This window comes from Zalophus californianus, chromosome 4, assembly GCF_009762305.2.
Source record: "Zalophus californianus isolate mZalCal1 chromosome 4, mZalCal1.pri.v2, whole genome shotgun sequence".
Lineage (NCBI taxonomy): Eukaryota > Metazoa > Chordata > Mammalia > Carnivora > Otariidae > Zalophus > Zalophus californianus.
The window spans coordinates 51,252,222-51,276,931 of record NC_045598.1 but is presented as its reverse complement, the minus strand read 5'-3'; the positions used below and the strand labels follow the sequence as shown (position 1 = coordinate 51,276,931).

Below are 24,710 nucleotides of genomic sequence, written 5' to 3'. Positions count from 1 at the left end.
TAAATAAATAAATAAATAAATTTAAAAAATAAAAGTTATTCTACATACATATAAGCTATCTAAAAATAATCACCCTACTCTTTCCAAAGCCAATAATAAGGAATACTTAGTTTTTACTACTTGGGGATAAGAAAGAAGGGCGAAAGGTTTTTACAGGATCCAACAAAGTATTTTTTAAACTCATCTACAAGGATGTCCTACATTATGCTAAATTATGTTTTCATGTAAAAACTAGTAAGACTAAACCAAATAGGTTTAGTGTTGTTTCACTGTATTGCCTCAATGATGACAGATAGTAATGACAAACACTACATTGTTATTCCTGGTTGTTTTGATATCTATAAAGATCTTTTTAAATTATTCACAAAAACACAGATATAAATCTCTGATAACTGAAAACTGAAATTGCTATTGGGTGTAACTTTATGAGTACTAGGACTCATATTACAAAGAGGCATTTTATACCATTAAAACTAAAAATTATATTTTTTCGCTCACCCAAGAAGATTCTGAAGTCAAGCCAACATTAATTGATAATTCAGAATCTTTTCTATTTATTGCAGAACAAGTTAGACTTTAAAATATTTTGCCAAGGGGTGTTACACAGCTATATTTACTTTGTGATAATGCTTTGAGCCATGTACTTACAATTGCTTTTTTAATTTTTAAAATTCTGAAGATTGGTAAGAGTAGCACCCTCTATAAACACATTTTAGGGAGTATTTACTAGATACACTTCTGTGACAATGAAATATGTTTCTGAAAAAATTAGTCAAGGTGAGTCAATTCCCATTTATTTCATTTTTCAATACATTATTTATTCACTGCCTCAACAAATAGTTATTAGGTGCCTACCAAATACCAAGTACTGTTCTAGGCTTAGTTTTTTGGAATAGTGGATCCTGTTACCTAAACATACAAATAATACTGAAACAAATACTTTTAGGTGTAGCTATGCTATTTTGGTGATTTAGATGGAGCTTCCTAAAATAGTTAGAGAATACCCTTACTATAAAGCACCTCCTACCAACTGCAGTTCACATGTGTAATTCATAAAGGGTACATCTTTCACTGATGAATTCACTCATCCATCTATCTAATCATATCACATCATTCTTAAGCTTTAATGTCACTATTCTTTGATTTTACTAGGGTAGATTAAAATAATCACCACTGCGTGGACAGCCTAAAATCTGAAACTTGAAACTGGGGGCCCAGGAATCACAACAGACTAACATGTCTACTAATAAGACTTTTCTTGCATTATTACTAGATTATTAGTATTTAGTAAATCAAATATTGTCTTAATAATAGAATAGAATTTGGGGGATGGGGGGATGGATTAGCCCCGTGATGGGTATTAAGGAGGGCACATACTGTGTGGAGGACTGGGTGTTATACACAAACAATGAATCACGGAACACTACATCAAAAACTAATGATGTACTGTATGATGACTAACATAACATAATTTTAAAAATGCAAAAACAGAATAGGATAGAATTTGTTATTTATAAGAGTTAGAACCAGTCATTCTGAAAGTGTATCATATATAACATGAAGCAATAGTCTCTGGTTTCAGAAATCTTATTAAATACCCCCCCCCACACACACACACAAATATATACATATGAAGATATATATCTTCTAGTCCTCTCATCCTGAAAATTGATACTCTGCCTGAACCACTGACAGTGGGAACCCACAGTTCAACATACCCTCACTGCTAAAGCCCATTTGAGTTCTTCTCATTCCCTTCTAATTTCAATTTGTCTTTTCACAACTTTTTTCCTTAAGGTAGTTCATGCTGCTCCTTTATACCCCATTCTCTATATGAAAATTATAGATATATATACATTCATGACTACTTATGTTCACTTCATAATGTCAAAAACTCTGTGAAGATAAAGATGAGTGAAATTCTCTTCTACAAAGTTAATATAAAAATTCAATAGTATATACTAATATATTTTATAAGAAAGTATCACAAGAATGGAAAATTAATACAAATATATACATAATCAAAGGGAAGAAAAGAATTCAACAGACGACTAACTATAGTGCTTAGGACAGTGCCTTGCATATGGAGAGCTCAATAAATGGTAGTTTAAAAAAGAATACATGAGGGGTACCTGGGTGGCTCAGTCGGTTAAGTGTTTGACTTTGGCTCAGGTCATGATCTCAGAGTCCTGGGATCGAGCCCTGTGTTGGGCTCCCCACTCAGTGGGGAGTCTGTTTCTCCCTCATCCTCTGCCCCTCCCGCCACTCATGCCCACTGTGTCTCTCTCTCACAAATAAATAATAAAATCGTTTAAAAAATAAAAAAGAATACTTGGTCTGATTTGGTTTCAAAATTTTAAAAAGTTCAACTCTAAATATATAGGAATTCACTACCATAAGAACAACAAAAGATGTAATCTGCTAAGTCTCCTCTTTAATCTCAAATATTCAGATATCATACTACTTTCTTAAATTCTCATAATTCTATTGGACTCAAAGCACTCACTAAGTGATTACTTACATGGAATTGCGTAAAGAGCTAAGATTTTAATTTCTCCATTTATTGACCAAAAACAAGTATTGATCAAAAAAAGTTTCTTTCAAAAATAATTTTGGGTGCCTGGGTGGTTCAGTTGGTTAAGCATCCAACTCTTGATTTCAGCTCAGGTCATGATCTCAGGGTCGTGAGATGGAGCCCCATGTCAGGCTCCATGCTCAGTATGGAGTCTGCTTGGGATTCTTTCTCTCTCCCTCTGTCTCCCCCCGCAAAATAATAAATTGAATCTTTAAAAAATAATTTTAATCATTGAGGTATAAGTGTGGTTTTAGAATGCTCATATAATTATGTCAAACAATTGCAAATTTTCAATAGCATAAATACACAAAACCTATATAACAAGCCAAGGATGGCTAATAATATAGGGTAGTTAAAATACCTCCAGCTGGAGCATTTTAAGCTTAAAATATGATCAAAAGCAAAAAGTAAAATTTTATTCCTGTAGAAAAGCAACTTGCTATAGTTTTTATATTACACTCTCATAGAAAAATAAATGATACTATTCACTAAATAGCCTAAGATAAATCCCTGAACTAAGAAAAATGAAAAACTGTCCAAAGGAATTACCCAGATAGGTGGAGATACTCTATCAGCATCTCAAAAATATAAATCTAAACCCACTTTCTCAGTTGTCCTACTGTATAAGAAATAAATGCTTCTGTGCATTTCAGAAGTTACATAACTTCACCAAACTTTGCAAAGTCTCTTAAAATCATTTCCTCTTTTCCGTTCTCACGACCAACACCCAACTTCAAGCTTGTATTGATGCACCTGTGAAGTGTTGCACCTGCCTCCCAATACTGAGCTACAGCCTTTCTAATATTGCTAGTGCAGACATAACCAGGGTAGTCACTCACCTGGTTCCTTTGTAGAATCTTCCAAAATATCAGATGAATAGTCCTTCTCTACTGGTTAAAACAGTCAACAGTAATAATCTTTTAATTTGCCTATTTTAGATAATATTAGAGTGCTACGAATAATTTTCCATCTGAGTTTCAAATATCTACTTTTCTAAGGAGTTAATATGGCACAGTGGAAATGTAACTTAGACACAGGAATCAGTGCCACAAGACCACCACGCAGCTGAAAGAAAATTACAACGTGGTTCACATAGCAAAATTCTGCCACACCTCCCACAGTATCAGTCAACTAGAAATATTTATTAAGGTCTACATGTAAGAAACTATGAGGGAAGAAAACAGAAAGCAAACCTTATGTCTGGCCTTAAGATACTTGTAGTTTTAGTTCAGGTAATAGTCTACAAAGAATGCTAGGATGTTTTATAATGTATCTTTCAGAACCAGATTTTTTTTTTAAGATTGATTTTATTTATTTATTTATTTGTTTGTTTGTTTGACAGAGACAGAGCACAAGAAGGTGGAGCACAGAGGGAGAGGGAGAAGCAGGCTCCCCGCGGAGCAGGGAGCCCAAGGTGGGGCTCCATCCCAGGCCCCTGGGATCATGACCTGAGCCGAAGGCAGATGCTTAACAACTGAGCCACCCAGGCGCCCCTTAGAATGAGATTTTAATCTTACAGTTTATTTTCATAATCTATCCTTTAAATACTACTAGATATTAATATTAGCTAGGAAGCTATTACCAAAATAAGTATTAAACCATATTTCCTTGAGAATTAGTGATCCATGCCAATCAAATGATTACGATTATTTTAAAAGTCTGCAAAAGCAACAACTGGGAAAACAAGAACCAAAACCATGTAATAATTACATGTCTCACTTATGCACTCTCAAAATTTTCTGAATTAAAATACTGGGTCACTGGGATGCCTGGCTGGCTCAGTCGGTAGAACATACAACTCTTGATCTCAGAGTTGTGAGTTCGAACCCTGCAGTGGGCATAGAGATTACTAAATAAATATTTTTTAAAGTAGTAATAGGGGCGCCTGAGTGGCTCAGTCGTTAAGCATCTGCCTTCAGCTCAGGTCATGATCCCAGGATCCTGGGATCGAGCCCGCATCAGGCTCCCTGCTCAGCAGGAAGCCTGCTTCTCCATCTCCCACTCCCCCTGCTTGTGTTCCCTCTCTCACTGTGTCTCTCTCTGTCAAATAAATAAATAAAACCTTTAAAAAAGTAAATAAATAATAAAATTTAAAAATAAAATACTGGATCACAAATGACCCAACATAAAGGAAAACAATATGTTAAAGCAGACCTAAAACGGGCACGTGGGTGGCTCAATCAGCTAGTCTGCCTTCGGCTTGGTCACAACCTCAGGGTCCTGGGATTGAGCCCCACATCCAGCTCCCTTCTCAGTGGGAGTCTGCTTCTCCCTCTCCCCCTCTCAAATAAATAAATAAAATCTTTAAAAAAAAAAAAAACAAAGCTGGGGCTCCTGGGTGGCTCAGTCGGTTAAGTGTCTGTCTTCGGCTCAGGTCATGATCTCAGGGTCCTGGGATCAAGCCCCACATCCGGCTCCCTGCTTGCAGGAAACCTGCTTCTCTGTCTCCTCCCTACTTGTGCTCTCTCTCTCAAATAAAAATAAAAAAAAAAAAAAAATCAGAGCTAAAACAAATACCAGAAACCCAACTTAGCTCTTGAAAAACTCAACTAGGGGCTAAGACTCAACTATTATACTTAAAATAATTTGGCAGGTAGTCTCAAGTCACTTTGTCATTCTAACCCAACTCCATCATCTTTTTCTTCCCCCCCTTTTTCTTTTTATTAAACATGCCTAACATTTTAAATTCTTCAGTAATATTTAGCTGTTTATCTACAAAATAACTTGGAGGCTTGATCATTTATTTTGGTAGGGCTAGGATATCTTAACAAGTTAGAGACAAAGATAAATGAAGAAGAAAGTGTGTCATAAATTAAAATTCAGCAACAAATTATTTAACCTTTGACCACTGTGTGGAGAATGGTTTTATAAATCAGTAAAATATTATTAACTTGCAATACCATACATCTCTACATACTCAGAGTTTGCCTCATATGGTAAGAAAACAGTACCAGCTCTTTATCCATAGTACCTCAAGAGGGAAATCCTTTATGCTGACATCTACAAAAGATTGGCAGTAATGAGGATCCATGTAAATCAAACTGTCATCTACAAGGACAAAACAGAAGACAAGTAATTCAAAAAACACCTTATTATTACACTGCTTACAATCCAATTTCTATGTAGAACAGCTGAAAAAAACCTGGGAGTAACAGCTTGCCAGACTGATATTCATTGACTGAAACATAGGTTTGCACAGGACAGATTAACTTTTGCATAATCAAATATGCTTGTATAAGCAGAATTTTTATAAAGTGATGAGACTGTCATTTAATTTTTGGTGATAAAATTACTTTCACAAACACACAATTATATTCTACAGTTTGCATATGAAAAATGTATTACACTACTTTATCCTGACAGGAAGAACATATTGCTTGTCATTTTATCATCAACTAGCACCCCTAAAACTGGTAAAAAGTAAATATGTAAATAGTAACTGCCAGAATGTGGCAGCAATGTCTTCTGAAGTTTAGTGAAACCAATAAATTATGCCTGTTTATGCAATAACAGAAATTAAACATACATTTTACAGAATCCAATTATGTTGTGGACCAAATGACAAATGAGTGGCTATGGTAGGACTGATGAATTTGTAAGGTACTCATTTTGCTCTGTTAATCATCCTGTTTCCAAATGATCCCAAATTAACTTTCTGACTTATAAAAGAAAACAATAAAGAAATATATTTTACTAAATCACTGACCTTGAAATCCAGCAAAGTAGTATGACTGTTTAGGTTTGCCACCAATAATACCCACACAATATTCAAGGCTTAAAACACCCTGCCAAAAGAAATTAATTTAATTCAGACTTAGAGTCAAGAGGCAAATGGTAATTATTCAAAACAACCTAATTTGTATTAGCAGTATTAGTATGTATAGTAGTTCCCAAATTTTTCACCACCAGTTTTACTGTTATTACATATGCCTGAATATTTTAAAATCCTTTTATCTACCACACTATTTTCCATTTTCTTTAAATAACTCAATATTAACATGACTAAATCATCTATTCTGATCAGCATGTCACTCAACAACATTAACAACTACTATGTGCCAGATACAGAAATAAAGAAGGTCACCATATAAAGGCAATAAATCTCCTGCCAGAGCCAAAACACTTGGCCTTTGGGTTAGCTGGTGCAGCCTTATCATAACATAGTATTTTCATCAGGCTTTCTGAAATACTAGAAATAGTCTTTAGACCTTATCACTGTTTTCACTGAATCTTGAGTCTTAGAATCCTAAGCTACAAACCATTTTCTAATTAACAGCATTCATTTGACACATTTTTATGCTATTTCACAAATTTATTGTAATACACATAAAGACAAATGAAAACAATTTAATCCAAGGCAATTAATAATTGTTATTGCACTTAAAGTCAACTTAATTTACTCATCATAAAATATCAGGGATACCTCAATAAATTATTTAGTGTGCCCCTCAGCATCTATTTTAAGTAGAATTCTATTTAAGCAGGCCAAATAATTTTAAACCTTTTTTTAAAGATTGTCTTTTTGTATTGTATTATTTATTTATTTATTTTAGAGGGGAGCAAAGGGGGAGGGATAAGGAGAGAGAGAATCTGGAGCAGACTCCAAGCTGAGCATGGAGCCAGACGTGGGGCTTGATCTCACAACCCTGAGCTGAAACCAAGAGCCCTACACTTAACCGACTGAGCCACCCAGGTGCCCCAATAATTCTGTATCTTTTAAAAAACATGTCCAGTGGAATCATGTAAAGTCTTGTCAAAGGTTTAGCTTATATCATGCATATATATATAGCATATGTTATAAAGTTAAAAAACATTAATGATAAAATGAACATTATAAAACCCCAGAAATATTAAATAATAGTTGAACTTTCCTTCTCTTAAATGACAGGATGTTTTGAAATCTAGAACATATAAAAATAACAAGTACATGGGGTGCCTGGGTGGCTCAGTCAGTTAAGCATCCAACTCTTAGTTTTGGCTCAGGTCGTGATCTCAGGGTCGTGAGATGGAGCCCTGCATGGGGCTCCACACTCAGCAGTCAGTATGCTCCAGATTCTCTCTTTCCCTCTCCCTCTGCCCCTCCCACTGCTTTCTCTGTCTTTCAAAATAAATAAATCTTTAAAATAAATTAATAAAAATACAAAGTACATGAATACTTTTTCCCCTTTAACAAGTAATCAAACCATGGAGTATTTTTTTTTATTATTTTCTTAAAAATAATAGGTGGTTGGGGGCACCTCGGTGGTGCAGTCAGTTGAACGCCTGACTCTTGGTTTCCACTCAGGTCGTGATCTCAGGGTTGTGAAATGGGGCCCCACATAGGGCTTCACACTCAGCACAGAGTCTGCTTGAGACTCTCTCTCCCTCTCCCTCTGCCCCTCCCGGCCACACACACATTTCCTCTCTCTAAAATAAATAAATAAATAAATAAATAAATAAATAAATAAATAAATAAATAAATAAATAAATCTTTAAAAAATAATAATCATATCTGGTTGTTATTTTAAAAACAGAGTATATATTAAAAAGTAAAAATTGGGGGGCCTGGATGGCTCAGTGTGTTAAGCATCCAACTCTTGATTTCAGCTCAGGTTTTGATCACAGGGTCCTGAGTTCAAGCCCCACTTTGGGCTCCATACTTGGCATAGAACCTACTTAAAAAAAGAGGTAAAAATTTCCTGGGTGCCTGGCTGGCTCAAAGACCATGCAACTCTTGATCTCAGGGTCATAAATTCAAGTCCCATACTGGGTGTTGAGATTACTTAAATGAACTAATTTAAAAAAAAAACCTAACAATTTCCCAAAACCCCAAAACACAGAGCTCATCATTATTAATATTCGGGGAACACCTTCTTGAACTTGATCTGTGTTACACAGAGATCACATAGAGATTTATGAATACAATCTTATGTATGTGGCTTCACACTACATATGCTGTTTTAACTTTAGTCACTCATTATGTTGTAAACATCTTTTTCTACCAATAAATATAGATCACTAGTATAATACCTAGTGGCTGTAAAATATTCAATTTTATGAAAATAGCCCAACATGCTTCAAAATCTCCATCATGAGTATTTGTTTCCAGAGCCTCCCTGTTATAAATAACCCTTTAGAGAAAATAACAACTTTGTATATTTTCAGTCATGTGAAAATAACATAGAGGTTTTTTGGAAAGGAGAACTGCAACTAAAAAGTTAAATAAAACAAAGAAGGCATAGGTTAAAATTTCAGAGCTAACAAATAAATTAATCTGAAATTATACAGAAAATAATAAAATATTATTCTATTTTTATTATTATTCCATTAATAGTCTGTTGTTCTGTTCCTTTCCCCTCAAATAAAAATCCTTAATTAGAGAGTGCCTTACTTCAACTTGAGGCAGTCTGATCAGCTGACACACAATGTTTTTGACAGAAAGAACCATGAGGAAGTGAAAGTTCTTAGTCCCTCATAGCCAAGAAAAGAAAAAATATATACAGCAAAAATCATCAGTGACTCTCCTCAGCAAAAAAGAATGACTCCAAGTAATGGAATAAAGACTTTGGTTCCTGACATCTATATTTTCTTTGCAACAGACTAGAGCAGATTTAGCAATAAACACTTAGAAGCAGATTAGGAACTAGAATGCCATTACATATAAGAGACTGTACCTTTGGAAACCTGAAACACTCTTCAGTTCCTAAAAAAGCTTCTTCACAGTTATCTAGTGGTGAGAATTTATTGAGCTATACCCATGAAGCAATAAATAAGACTGAAGTAATCAGTCAAAAAGAAAAGTCCTAATTTGTCTTGCTGGAGAAGGAGAACATATTAGATTTTCCCCATTCCAGGTCTTTTAAAATATAAATAAATAAACAAACAAACAAACAAACAAACAAACTTCCTGAGCTAAGAGCTGATAAAGCACCACACCACGTTTCTTTCTCCTCACAGAAAGTAGCAGGGGATGGTCCCATCTCTGAAAGATTGGAATTACCTTGATTAATAAATTTGAAAAATAGAACCGAGTGGTGAATTTTAGAGAGTACAAGCGCAATGGTTTGGCAGGAAAAAATACAACTGCTGAAAAAGAAGGAGGAGGAAGTGGAGGGAGAGAGGGAGATGGAGTAGGAAGTGTGGAATGGTGGTGGACATAGAGGTGGAGGAGGAGGAGGTGAAGAAAGAGAAAGAATAGAGGAGGAAGAAGAAATGAAAGAGGAAGAAGATTATTCTTCTTTTAGGACTACCAGACACTCTATTTTTTCACTTCCAAGTGAATGCCTCTTTACAAGTTATCATTTTGGCTTTTGACCCAACCAACCCCTAAGCAAACATAACACATAGCATATAACCTACTTCCCTCAGCCATCTCAGCCATTTTTTGCCGATAATTAGAAAAATTAAAATGTATAAAATGTATAAATTAAACTGGTAGAAGCTCAAAGAGTATTACATTTTTAAAAGTCCATATTTTAGGGGCACCTGGGTGGCTCAGTCGTTAAGCGTCTGCCTTCGGCTCAGATCATGATCCCAGGGTCCTGGGATCGAGCCCCACATAGGGCTCCCTACTCAGCGGGGAGTCTTCTTCTCCCTCCCCAACTCCCCCTGCTTGTGTTCCCTCTCTCGCTGTGTCTCTCTCTGTCAAATAAATAAATAAAATCTTTTTAAAAAATAAATAAATAAAAGTCCATATTTTAGGAGCGCCTGGGTGGCTCAGTTGGCTGAGCATCCAACTCTTGGTTTTGGCTTAGGTTGTGATCTCAGGGTCGTGAGCCCACATCAGGCTCTGCACTCAGTAAGGAGTCTGCTTAAGATTCCCTCTCCCTCTGCCCCTCTTCCCCACTCACGCTAAATAAATAAATAAATAAAATATTTTTAAAAATAAAAGTCCACGTTAGGGAAAAATACAAAAATAACAAAAATTCTGGTCTGTTACCAGTTTGCTATCTGAACTTAAACTTACGACGTAACATCTGTCTTTTCTGTTTTATAAGGATAAGATAGTTCCTAGCTGTTCTGATGGCAAAATGAGATATATCTGTATTAAAAGTATTACACAAATATGAGCGTTAACAAGTATTTGTTGAGCAACTCCTATATGTTGGGTACTGAGGATCACTTTAATAGCTAACTATGGTTTGTTTACTACACTTCAGGCTCTAATAAATCATTCAAGAGCGTGAGGCAGTCCTACCATCTGATAAAAAATATTAATACCTTAGCTAGATGAAACATGCCTTGAAGCCATCTGCAGCCCATTCCACTAGAAATGGGGGTTTGGCTAAAGGAGTCAGTTCCAAGATTGTCTCAGTTTCTAGTCTTTTCATGGTTATAGAAAAGGCAGAGGGAATCTAGTTCAGACTTGACTACAACCTACTAAGACATGGCAACATGCCAGAAGTCTCAAAACCCTCAATGAATTTGCTAGATGAAATGGTTCATAACTTCCCACATTCTACCATTAACTTTACTACAGAGCCCACATGTTAGAAATCAAAACCCCACTTCTACCTAGGGGATTCATATGTTATCGATATAGTATAGTATTGGTATTATTAGTAACATGTATGCCTGCAGAATTTTAGTAACTATTACAAAAAGCCAATATACCAGCTAGAAAACTTCCGTATCTCATGTATTGAAAACAACTGCTCTAGATTTTTAGAAACAGCAGAGTCTATAGTGAGGATATATGTTCCACTCATATACACATGGACCATGAAGCTTCACATGGGGAACAAACTGTTACTGAAACATAAAAGACAAATTTCAAGATTACTATATGCCATAACACTCCATTCAAAGAGAAATTCCATCTCTGGCCCTGAAAAGATGAGAAACTTTATTTAAACTATGAAAATAATATAAATACTATAATCTTAACCAAAACTAGTATTTCAAAAGTTAAAGTTTTGTGCAAAAAACAGAATCAGACCTATAAATACAGAGAGAAGGGAGGCGGGGGAGATGGGCAAAATGAGTAAAGAGGAATGGGAGAGACAGGCTTCCAGTTGTGGAATGAAAAAGTCACAATCATAAAAGACAGCATAGGGAATATAGTCAATGACACTGTAAGAGCATTGTATGGTGACAGATGGTGAGCACAGCATAACATATAGAGAAGTTGAGTCACTATGTTGTGCACCTGAAACTAATGTAACATTGTGTGTCAACTATACTGAAATTTAAAAAAATCCTTTTAAGTTAAAGTTGTGTGACAATGGAACATCTTGGTGCCCAAAACAAGATAATATAATTAGACAGGTTCATCTGGAAAAAAGAATTATGTGTTCTCAAATAGAACAGATTTTTAACTGGTTAATATAAAGAAAACCAAGATGGAAACTTCCCCCATACTATCTTCATCATTTCTGTCTATATAAATAAATAGTCATTCTACTTATTGACCTTATGGTGGCACAGGAATCAAGTTAAGAGATAAAACAGCAATAATAGTAAACTCAGTTTGTTTCAATAATTATCTCAAAATAGTTTAATGTGGGTTTTATAAATAAAGGTACACACTTTCAAACAATCACAAATAGGGATAATGGGTACTGTAGACATATTATAGATTATGATTATTGCTGCATCTATGTCTCCTTGATTAGCTACAAGAAGTTTAAAAGGCTTTTTACTTGATCATTGAACACCATACCCTTCAAATCATATTTGATCTTACAATCTGAAATTTAAAATTTCTATTATCAAGCTTTATAAAATCATCACTACCAATTTCATAGAAAAAAAGACTGCAAACCTTCTGTATTTTTCATATTAGCTAGCATTACCTTAAAAAAAATGTTATTTCATACCTTTACAAAATCTAAGTAGTCGGTGTTGGTTCTTTCCCCACCAAGTCTAACAGGGATTAGAATAATAACAGCTTTGTCATCTATATTATCAGAGGCCATGGAAGTGCACTGCTTATCAATCACATCAGAACTGTAAACTGAGAAAAATACAATAAATATGTATTAAATTCTATAAAAATGATTTTCAGAAATATTTTTACCCTAATCCCACCTCCCCAATAGCCAGTCATCTAATCTCTGATATCACTATCAAGGTCTCAATGAATTAAAAAATGTCTACCTCGTTTATACATTCAGCAGGTACTTACTGAGTAGCTACTATATGGCATTAAGGGTTTCACCAGTGAGCAAAATAGAGGAAAACCCTGTCCTCATAGATCATATACTCTAATATAAGGAAATAGACAGTAAATTCATAAAATATAAAATATGTCAGATGGTTGGGGCGCCTGGGTGGCTCAGCTGGTTAAGCATCTGCCTTCAGCTTAGGTCATGATCCCAGGATCCTGGGATCAAGCCCCACGTCCAGGGAGTTTGCTTCTCCCTCTTCCTCTGCCACTCCCTTCCACTTGTGTGAGCTCTCTCTCACTCAAATAAATAAAATCTTAAAAAAAGATGTCAGATGGTGATGAGTGCTTTGAAGAAAAAGGGAGAAAGATGGCTAGGAAATGTAGGCGTGAGGGGGTGGGAGTTAAAATAAGGTGGTAAGGAGGGCCTTATGAAAAACATAACATTTAAGTCAAGACAAAGTAAGAAACCAAGAAATGCCAAAACTTGGGGGAAGAGCATTCCAGGTATAAAGATCAGTCAATGCAAATGCCTTAAGGCAGAGTCGTAGCGAGCATATTCCACGAACAAGAGGCCTGTGTTTCTGGAGGGAAGTTGGCAAGGGGTAAAATAATACGAAATAAGGTTAGGAGATAAAGGAAAACACTGGGGGAGAATGAAGACAGATTCTGTGAACTTTTTTTTTTTTTTAAGATTTTATCTATTTATTTGAGAGAGAGCAGAGCAAGAGAGAGAGAGAGCATGAGTGAGGGTGAGGGGCAGAGGGAGAGAGACAAGCAGACTTCCCGCTGAGCAGGGAGCCCAATGTGGGGCTCAATCCCAGGACCCTGGGATCACGACCTGAGCCAAAGGCAGATGCTTACCCGTCTGAGCCACCCAGGCGCCCCAGATTGCATGAACTCTTAAAGGCCATTTTGAAAGACTGCAGTTTTTACTTTGAGTGAGACAGCATGCTACTGAAGAGTTTTTTAGAAAAGGAATGTCCTAATCTGACTTACACTTTACTAGTGTGGTTCCTGTGTTGATAACAGACTGTAGGGGCAAGGGCTGAAGAACAGAGAACAGTTAGAAAAGAGGGCGCCTGGGTGGCTCAGTCAGTTAAGCATCCAACTCTTGATTTCAGCTCAGGTCATGATGTATAGGGTCCTGAGATTAAGCCCTGCATCAGGTTCCACATTCAGTGGGAAGTTTGCTTCAGAGTCTCTCTCTGCCTCTCCCTCTGTCCCTCCTCCTGCTCACCACGCTCACATGCTCTCTGTCTCTGTCTCTCTCAAATAAATAAATGGAAGGAAGGAAGGAAGGAAGGAAGGAAGGAAGGAAGGAAGGAAGGAAGGAAGGAAGGAAGGAAGGAAGGAAAGTAGCCGCAGTAATCTAACAAGAGATGATAGTAGCTCGAACAAGGGCAGGAATTGTGAAGATAGGGAACAGTCATGGGATGGTCATGTGGAGCTGGTTAAAAGTGATCAGTAAGTTAAAGAACTCCTTAATATGTTAAATGCAAGATGGGAGAAGAAAAAAAGGAAGTCATAGGTGATTGAATGGCTTTGGTCTAAGTAAACAGAGTAAGAGACATACCATTTACAAAGACATACTATAGACAACTATAGGAGGGGAAAGAGTAGGAGAATTGGGGATTCAGTTTTAGACATGGTAAGTGTCAGATATCTATTAAACATGCAAGCGGGGAGGATGAGTAGACAGTTATGGATATAAAAGCCTGGATTTGGTGAGAGGCCCTATACATTTTCGGAGTTGACAGCGTATAGATGGTCCTGTAAAGCCATGAGACCAGGTGAATTCAAATCTGTGTACAAGAGAAGAGGTCTAAAGGCCGAGTGCAATTTTAGAGATCAGTGAGATAAGGAAAAGCAGCAAAGAACACTGTGAAGGAGTGTGCACTGTAGAAGGAAAACCTGAAAAGTAGCATTCTAGAAATCAAGTAAACAAAACATTACAAGGAGGAAAAAGTGGTCAACTGTGTGAAATGCTGCTAGTAGATTGTGTGATGTGAGGACTGAGAAGTGACCACTGGATTTTTAGCAAGATTAAATTATTGATAAGAGCAGTTTGGGTAGAGTGAGGGGTGTGACAGCCTAAGTAAAATACTTCAAGAGAAAATGGGAGGATTTGTAGAGCCAAATATAGACAAAACTTTATTTTGTTTTGTTCAACAACAAAAAAGCTTTCTTCAAACTCCCTGTTTGAAGAAAAACAAACTCTTCTACTCTTGTACAGTTAGCTGATTAACAAATTCTGCTACTTGTGCCCCACTTCTCCCCTTTAAATTCCAAATTTAGGTTATGAGCTATCAAATTCTTCCGTTTATCAGCTTCCCTATCTCCCATAATCAATCTAAACCAAAGGCACAAAAATGCAACCATAGTTCTTTCCATGTTTCAATTCTATCATCTTACTTTTTCCAAACTACTCAGTAATGGATTCTGATTATAAACCTTTAAATTCTCTAATTTTTCTGAGGCAGCACACACATGACCATCCCTATCTCTGACTCTTCTGACCTAATAGATACTTGAATCAAATGAGCCTTCCCTTCAGAAAACAGACTGCTGGTTTCCAGAGGCAGGGGGTGGGGAAGAGGGGGAAGTGAGTAAAGGGGGTCAAAAGATACAAACTTCCAGCTACAAAATAAATAAGTCATGAGAATGTAACATACAGCATGGGGACTACAGTTCATAATATTATGTTGTTATATTTGAAAGTTGCTAAGGGGACACCTGGGTGGCTCAACTGGTTGGGCGTCTGCCTTCGGTCTCAGGTTTCAGGTGGTGATCCTGGGCTCCTGGAATCAAGCCCCATATCTGGCTCCCTGCTCAGCATAGAGTCTACTTCTCCCTCTCCCTCTGCCCCTCCGATTTGTGCTCGCTCTCTCTCTCAAATAAATAAAATATTTTTTTAGAAGTTGCTACAAGAGTAGATCTTAAAAGTTTTTATCACAAAAAAAATATTTTTGTGACTATGTATGGTGACAGATGTTAATCAGACTTACTGTGGTGATCATTTCACAATATATACAAATATTAAGTCATTATATTGTACACCTGAAACTAATATGTCATATGCCAATTAAATCTAAATAAAAAAGTATAACCAAATAACCAGATAAAAATTAGAATTATATACATTCCTCACCTGTACAGTCTTGTGCAACATAAATAGTTATTCCTTGTAAATCAGGGTGTCTTGCTTCTTCAACTGCTTTTCTAAAAAAACAACATGTATCATCCTTTAAAAGCCTAACATTTCCAGTTAATAATTAAAGATTTAAGGGGAGGGGCACCTGGGTGGCTCAGTCGTTAAGCGTCTGCCTTCAGCTCAGGTCATGATCCCAGAGTCCTGGGATCGAGCCCCGCATCAGGCTCCCTGCTCCACGGGAAACCTGCTTCTCCCTCCCCCTCTGCCTGCTGCTCCCCCTGCTTGTGTTTGCTCGCTCTCTCTCTGCCAAATAAATAAATAAAATCTTTTTAAAAAATAAATAAATTACTCAAAGAACATTAAACCATAAGTTACAGGGTGGCTGGGTGGCTCAGCTGGTCAAGCCTTGGACTCAATTTCGGCTCAGGTCATGATCTCAGGGTCATGAGATCAAGCTCCAGATGTGCTGCATGCTCAGCGGGGAGTCTGCTGGAGATTTTTTTCTCTCTCTCTCTCCCTCTGCCTCTCCCCTCCTCCCGCTCACTCTCTCTCAAATAAATAAATGTTTTAAATAAATAAATGCATGACTTTTTTTCCCTTCACTCAAAAACCTATGTAACCTGAACAAATGAATTTCCTAATTTTGAGTCTTAGAATTCTGTAAGTAAAACTGCAAGTTGAAAAATATTTCTCAATGAATATAATGTTCTCGATGGTGCACATGATTTGAAAAAAGTCACAATATCTGTAAAAAGAAATTACACAAATTGGAGAAATAGAAATATCTTTATTTAACTGTATCTTTATAATTTTTTAATTTCACATAACTTATTATTTATGTTTGTATGTGTTAATTTAGAAGAGGGATTGGCAAACTATGGCCCATAGGCCAAATACAACCTGTGGCCTATTTTTGTACAACCTGCAAGCTAAGAATGGCTTTTATAGTTTTGAAGGGTTGTAAAACAAAAAAAGAAAAGAAAAATGGTCAACAGAGCTCTTTACAGTCTGTAAAGCCTAAAATATTTACCATGAGGCCTTTTACAGAAAAAGTGTTCTGATCCCTGGGGTATAGAGCATAATATCTTGAAGAGTAGAAACTAAGTTTTATAATTATGCTTTTATAAATATCATACCAAGCAGGACTTGATATTATTATTAACAATCCATTTAATAACATTAGACAAATACATTTCCATTTGTAAGCATCTGGCCTATAAAATATAAAAGCCAGCTAATATGCAAAAAAATGTATAATAATTTCTAATTTATATATTATTTTAAATGGAGTAAACTTACTATAACATACTATATTTGGGTGACATATTAATGATTCCATTTACAACAATGGGACACACAACAAATAAGACAATTTTCTTTTTAAAATTAAGCAGTATCCAAATGGCACATAAAAGGCTGAGGTACAGTGAAATTTGACTTTCGACTTTTTTCTAACTACTCTGAATGTCACAGACCCTTTACTTTTACTATGATATAATTATAATATTAATAGTCCCATACATTTACAATTCACAAGAATCTGATGTGTGCAAAGAAATGCTGAAAACATCAATTTTAGCTCTTGACATTTCATTACACTATCAGTACATTACAGCCCCCAGGTTACACTATTAAAAAAAAAAAAACTATAATGTTATGCATGTTCCAAGGTTGAAAGAGTTGTTAGTTTTTAGAACATTCCAATAAGGTAGTCTAATGAAAACCTGGTTAGAAAGGGACCCTAAATATCTATCCCCATGAACAAAAGAGGAAAAATTTGTCACAGATATATTAAATGTAACTAGAGTTGCAATGTCTTGTTTTTTCCTTATTAGCAAATGAATGCTTCCTTATGAATATTCTCAAACAGTAAGACTTTAAAAGTTCCAATTATATATATGCACTGCAAAAATCAGTATCTCTGAGCCTAAGGACCTCTGTCATAAGATGAAAGATTTTAATACAATTTTACCTTAAAATATGAGCAACCACAGCTGGTCCATACCAATCTCCAGCTTTTTTCCCAGACTTCTTTCCATATTCTATTAGTTGATGTAAACCAAAGAGAGCCAAAGGGGAATCACCAAACCAAGAGATGATTTTCCTGTGATAAATTTCATTTCGCATTTCATGATCATCAGAATATCTCCTGATTGTTTTCTTCTGAGAAACTGTTGGGGTTTTGAGTTCTCTTTCCCCTGAAAGTGATGCTTCAAATGATGCAGTAAATTTTTTTACAGTGTTGGAAGTCCATGATTCAGAGTCTGAATTTTCAATGTTCAAAGCATCAGGCCAGGTCCAAGCTAAAGTAGTTCCAAAGCAAGGTGTTCAGATCTTTTAATAGATTTTAACAATTCTACTAAAATAAGTAGATAGCATTTAAAGTCATATAGGTTACTAAACTAAAATAGTAAACTCAGAAGTAGGCAAATTTACAGAGACAGAAAGTAGATTAATGGTTGCATATGGCAAGCAGGGTATTGGGAGTGACTGCCAAAGGTATGAGGTTTCTTTTGGGGATGATGAAAATGTCCTAAAATTAGGTGATGGTGATGGTTGCAGAAGCCTGGAAGCATACCAAAACCACTGAATTGTTTACTTTAAATGAGTGAATTTATGTTATGTAAATTATATCTCAATAAAGCGTTGAGATAAAATTTAAAAAATAATATTGAGAAATAATTTTTAAAAAATAGTAAACTCAGGCACAAATAAACAACTCCGCAAAATGCTTTTCTTTCCTTTCTTTTCTTTTGACAGTGCTGAAATGGAATGAGGACTTCTGTACTCCCTTACTAGTACTATTTATCAGACATCCAATCTTGACTACCCAAACGCACAATAAACATATTTACTAACATTAATGAGAGAATAACTTCAGAAAGTAGATTTTAATTTGACTATATGTTAAAATAGAAGTCTTAACCATGGAAATTTTAAATTTCTTTTCTTTGTCCTTTTCTCAAACAATCTTTTCAAAACAATCATTGTTTAGGGAGTAATATCAATTCTCTAATAAATGAAAAGTTAATAAATAGAAGTCATTAAAGATCAAACATACCCCCAAAACCAACTATATTCACTACTTCAGTTTTTATGACAAGACAGTTCCAAGCACACATATAACTTTAAGTTAACAAAATGAATCATAGATTCAGAGAACTAGTTAGGACTATAAAAAATATCCCAATTCTTGCCCGTGATTGCACAAGACTACAAATAAATCATCCCAAAGTTTAAAAATTCTTTTTCTTTGTATTATCCATACCACTCTTGAATAAACATTCTCTCTAAATAATTTCATCAATAATCCCTACAGAAAGGTTACCAAATACTTGCCATGCATTGCAGGGAAATTATCTAACACTTTAAAAATATGATAATACTTAGTAATAACCATATATGATAGCCTAAAATACTAAACTAAAATCTCCCTACAAATGTACAAATTATTAAAAATGGTAAGAAAGGTTTTTCTTTTTTAAAAATAGATAAATGTAGGCACCTGGGTGGCTCAGTTGGTTAAGTGACTGCCTTCGGCTCGGGTCATGATCTCAGGGTCCTGGGATCGAGCCCCACATTGGGATCCCTGCTTGGCGGGAAGCCTGCTTCTCCCTCTCCCACTCCCCCTGCTTGTGTTCCCTCTCTCACTGTCTCTCTCTCTTCAAATAAATAATATCTTTTTAAAAAAATAAAAATAAAATAAAAATAGATATATGTAAGAAGTATCAATATTTTTGAGAGTCTTAAAAGACTAAGCATGATAACCTTATTAAGAATATGCCTAGGGCTCCTGGGTGGCTCAGTTGGTTAAGCGACTGCCTTCGGCTCAGGTCATGATCCTGGAGTCCCGGGATCGAGTCCCTCATCTGGCTCCCTGCTTGGCGGGGAGTCTGCTTCTCCCTATGACCCTTCCCCCTCTCATGTTCTCTCTCTCAAAATTTTTTCAAAAAAAAAAAAAAGAGGGCGCCTGGGTGGCTCAGTTGGTTAAGTCACTGCCTTCGGCTCAGGTCATGATCCTGGAGTCCCGGGATCGAGTCCCACATCGGGCTCCTTCTCCCTCTGACCCTCTTCCCTCTTGTGCTATTTCTCATTCTCTCTCTCTCAAATAAATAAATAAAATCTTTAAAAAAAAAAAAAAAAAGAATATGCCTAATCAAGGGGCTCCTGGGTGGCTCAGTCATTAAGCGTCTGCCTTTGGCTCAGGTCGTGATCCTAAGGTCCTGGGATCGAGCCCCGCATCGGGCTCCCTGCTCAGCGGGAAGCCTGCTTCTCCCTCTCCCACTCCCCCTGCTTGTGTTCCCTCTCTCGCTGTGTCTCTCTCTGTCAAATAAATAAATAAAATCTTTAAAAAAAAAAAAAGAATATGCCTAATTAAGTTAACTGATTATAATCATATTTGTAAAGATAAAAACATTTTAAAGCATTATTGATATATAGAGAGAAAATAAAGAAACCGGTTTAAATTTCTTAAGATTTAAATAATATAAAAATATCAACTATCTGCTCAAAGTCACTGCTATTGACCTGCTCAAGATTTACTGAACTGGAGATAATCCAGATAATTCAATCAAAAAGAACTAAATAACAACAACAACAACAACAAAAATCCAAAGGCTACTAAAAACTTATACTTACATGTAAGTCATATCTAGCCTAGTTCAATAAAGATGGAATATGCTAGATTAGTTACAACTTTTAGAAGACATCAGGAAGCCAAGAAATTAACCATAAGAAATTTTACACAGTTTGCAAGCTGGAGTTCAAATTTAAAAAAAACAAGCAGGTTGCACCTGGGTGGCTCAGTCAGTTAAGCCTCTGACTCTTGATTTTGGCTTAGGTCATGATCTCAGGATTCTGAGATTGAGCCCCACGTCAGGCTCTGCACTGTGTATGGAACCTGCTTAAGATTCTCTCTCTCCCTCTCTCTCTGTCCCTGCCCCCCAAAACAAAGAACAAAACAAAAATCCCCCCAAAAACAGAGATTTGGTTTACCTCTACCAAGAAAGTGTAGTACGAGTCCTTGAGCCAATAGCATCTGGCCAGTTCTTAATGTACAGCCCCAACCACAGTCTGTTGTCAAAGCCGAGCCTTCTATTTGAGGAAATTCTTCCCTGTAGGTCAACCATATTCTTGAAATGAAATCTTTACGAAATTCTTCTACATTTCCTGCAATTACATGATCTTCTATTGTACATCCTGATCTTGCAGGTAACAGTGTATTTTCATCTACAAAATAAAAATATAAACTATAGTCTAAATATATGCAAAGAAACGTCAATAATGGTATTATGTTCCCATTACTGTCCATAAGATATGGAGTATATTATAATTTTTCTAACACTTTTTTTCAATTTAAATGAAGATAAATGTTATTCTGCCTAATCAGGCTATTATGAAAATCAAATAAGAATGGATGCTGAAATGTTTTGTACACTCTTGAACTAGCTAATAAAAGGTTTCATCAGTAATACTGTTAATAATAATATCCTATATTCCAAATATAATCAACTCTTTTATGAGGGGATAATATAAAAATACCTTTTCTTTTTGCCTCATTTGGCTCAGGATATACATATTAGTGCTCTCTAAAATGAGGTTTGCAAATAAAATATGATTTGTCAATACATAAAACTGAATGTAATCACATAAACTAGTTCTAAAAATCAAATAAAATGTGCACATTGTATTTATTGTCATGAATATTTATACTCAAATTATAAAATCAAAACTAAGAAGCTAAAGAGTAAGAATATAAAATTCCTAAATATATAGTTACCCTTTCATGCTGAATATTTTTTTAAAACTCCTCCCACCCACATATATCATTTTAAAAAGCTTTTTCAAATTGATTATCTGTAATACAATTTCTATGTGAAAATTGTGGTCACTGTTTTCCCAATAATTTACAAAATACTGGGGCTCAAATGAACTAACATTCCTTGATTACTCTCTCAAAATGAACGGACATTGCTTGATTACTCCTAGAGAAAATATCTTAGTCACCTTTACAACCTCAGCATATAGCAGAGTGGCTAAAACAAGTAGATCCTAATAAATGTTGCTTGGTTTGGGTGGGTGGACAGGTGGATAGATAAATCTGCCGACAACTTTCAATTCCAAGGAGTTCAATTTCCAATGCCCTTCTGCAGGATGTTAAGGCAGTTTTATCGTGCTTTTATTCTTTATCCTTGCTGCACCTATCCTTCTTCAAGTTCATTCTGAAAAAATTACAATCACCTAAACTTCATAATATTCAGCTTAATGGAGCTAACTTGTGGCATACAGTTTCAATGACAATAAAAAGAATGACTGCCAAGCCCCCATTATCGATGAATTTCTCTCAATATTTGAAGTTAATTACAAATAAAAATGCCTAGAAATTGAACATGGCTCTACAAATATGTCCAAAATTTCTACTATAGAGACATTTAAATTTGTCTGAAATTTGATACAATAGTACATAACTCTCGCACCTCATCCTATGGCTTGCCGAACATATAGTTCCTAATCTCCTACCTTGACAAAGTGATTAATTCTTTATCCTTTTAAGATCTAGTCTCTAAAATTACTCTAAATTTACTCTAAATGTTTACTCTAAATTTACTCCAAATATAAAATTTACCGGGACCTGGGTGGCTCAGTTGGTTAAGCCTCTGACTCTTGATTTTGGCTCACGTCATGATCTCATGATGGACCCTGCATCGGGCTCTGGGCTGGGTGTGGAGCCTGCTTAGGATTCAATCTCTCCCTCTGCCCCTCCCCCCCCAAAATTTACTCTAAATATTATTGGAAAATTGCTAGTACTAAATGAACTTCATTGTCCTCTTGACTTTCCACTATAATAATACAGCCCCTGCTATCCCATTCTTTGACTGACTTTTCTTTTCACAATCTTAATTATATCTATAATATTTATCTACATCTGCCTCCCTTCCAAACTTCAAGTACACTAGAAGAGAAGGAATGTTTTCTTCTGCATCCCTAAAGCTCCAGCACTTAGCACAGAGTTCATTCAGTTCATAGTAGATGTGCAATAAACAGTTGTCAGGTGAATGTAAGATAAATGGAACCAAAGGAAGAGGGGTTTTTAAATCTTTGTTTTGCTCTGCTTTTGTTTTTTATGATGGGAGAGATGTGAGATCAGAGCTTTACGAAGCATGGGAAGTCACAAAGAACCACAACAAAGAATGAAATGAAAGCTGATAAAGGAAACAGAAGAGAACTGCTATTAACATTGAGGGTTCAATCAAGGCTGACTATCACAAACAAGCTAATATGGGAAGTAATTATAAGTAAACAAATTATAAAATGAGCCCTCAAAGACTACAGCTCTTGTAATTATCAGATACAGGATAAAGTAAGTATGCATATGTTTAAAAAATAGAAGGATATTGAAAGTTAGACAAATAACAAAAAAACAGACTATTAAAATTGATCAGGCACATAGAAAAGAAAACCAAATTGAACTGCTAGAAATGAAAAATATAATAACTAAAAATAGAAATTTGGTGTAAGATCAAACAGAAAATTATACACCACTTAGGAGATACTTTAAAAGCTAAAGAAATTACTCAGAATACAGCACAGAGAGACAAAGTAATAGAATATGTGAAAAACCAAAGAATTTCAGAGACACAAAAAAAAATCTAACAAAGATTTATCAGAGATGCTGGAAAGAATGGGAAGAATGGGGAACAGATATAAATTAAAAGTGGTTGAAAATATTTCAGATTTTAAGAAAGATATGAATTCCAAGGACAGTAAAATAAAGTTCACACAAAAGATAAAGAAATGATCTGAAAAACAACCAGAGAGGGGTGCCTGGGTGGCTCAATCATTAAGTATCTGCCTTCAGCCCAGGTCATGGTCCCAGGGTCCTGGGATGGAGCCCGGCATCGGGCTCCCTGCTCAGCAGGAAGCCTGCTTCTCCCTCTCCAACTCCCTCTGCTTGTGTTCCCTCTCTCACTGTGTCTCTCTCTGTCAAATAAATAAATAAAATCTTAAAAAAAAAAAAAACAACCAGAGAGAACAAAGAAATGACAGCTTCAAAATACTAGAGAGAATATCTTGTCCTAAACTAAGCAAGGATTTATTAAACAGAACACATAGTAGTAACTATTTAAGGAGGTAAAATAGTTAACCAGACTATATTAAAATTAAGCACTACTGTTCTTCCAAAGATAACATTAAATGAGTGAAAAAATAACCAATAGATTAGAAGACATTTCCTATAGATATATTCAAAAAAGGATTCATATCTAGAATATATAAAGAAAACTCAGGAATGAATCAATAAGAAAAAGATAATCTAATAGAAGACATATCCAAATGGAAAAATGTTTATGAAAATATGCTCATTCCATTAGTTATCAGAGAAATGCAAATTAAAATCAAAATGTAGGGGCACCTGGGTGGCTCAGTCATTGAGCGTCTGCCTTTTGCTCAGGTCAGGATCCCAATCGAGCCCCACATCAGGCTCCCTGCTCCACGGGAAGCCTGCTTCTCCCTCTCCCACTCCCGCTGCTGTGTTCCCTCTCTCGCTGTGTCTCTCTCTGTCAAATAAATAAACTCTTAAAAAACATAAAATCAAAATGTAGCTCTAATAAAAAAGAAAAATATCAAGTAATGGTGACATAAGAGCAAGCAGAATTACTACACACACCTAGTAGGAATACCAATTGGCACACCTACTATATAAAACCTATTGAGGCTGACCATATGAATACCCCATGATCCAGCAATTACTTTCCCAGGTATACAGACTGAATGAAAATCCATACACATGTTCATTCACCAAAGCACATGTACTAGAATATTCACAGCAGCACTCTTAACAATTGCCAAAAATTGAAAATTACCCAAATGCCCCCCAAGAGTAAAACAGGTAAAGTTTG

At 35.7% G+C, this 24,710-nt stretch overlaps 1 protein-coding gene across 3 annotated transcripts in view; it reads right to left on the bottom strand.

The window, feature by feature from the left end:
- ATG4C (autophagy related 4C cysteine peptidase) overlaps window positions 1–24,710 on the bottom strand; it is a 96,139-nt gene that overhangs the window by 26,914 nt on the left and 44,515 nt on the right. For 2 of the 3 annotated variants that reach the window (XM_027579230.1, XM_027579221.1), the window contains exons 4-9: window positions 20,809–21,042; window positions 17,786–18,116; window positions 15,811–15,881; window positions 12,373–12,509; window positions 6,282–6,360; window positions 5,547–5,623 (exon numbers count right to left, since the gene is read on the bottom strand). In XM_027579230.1, coding sequence (XP_027435031.1) covers window positions 5,547–5,623; window positions 6,282–6,360; window positions 12,373–12,509; window positions 15,811–15,881; window positions 17,786–18,116; window positions 20,809–21,042 — 929 coding nt within the window. Of the gene's footprint in view, window positions 1–2,757; window positions 3,463–5,546; window positions 5,624–6,281; window positions 6,361–12,372; window positions 12,510–15,810; window positions 15,882–17,785; window positions 18,117–20,808; window positions 21,043–24,710 lie in introns of those variants that run through there. The other variant, XM_027579241.1, reaches the window with a different exon arrangement.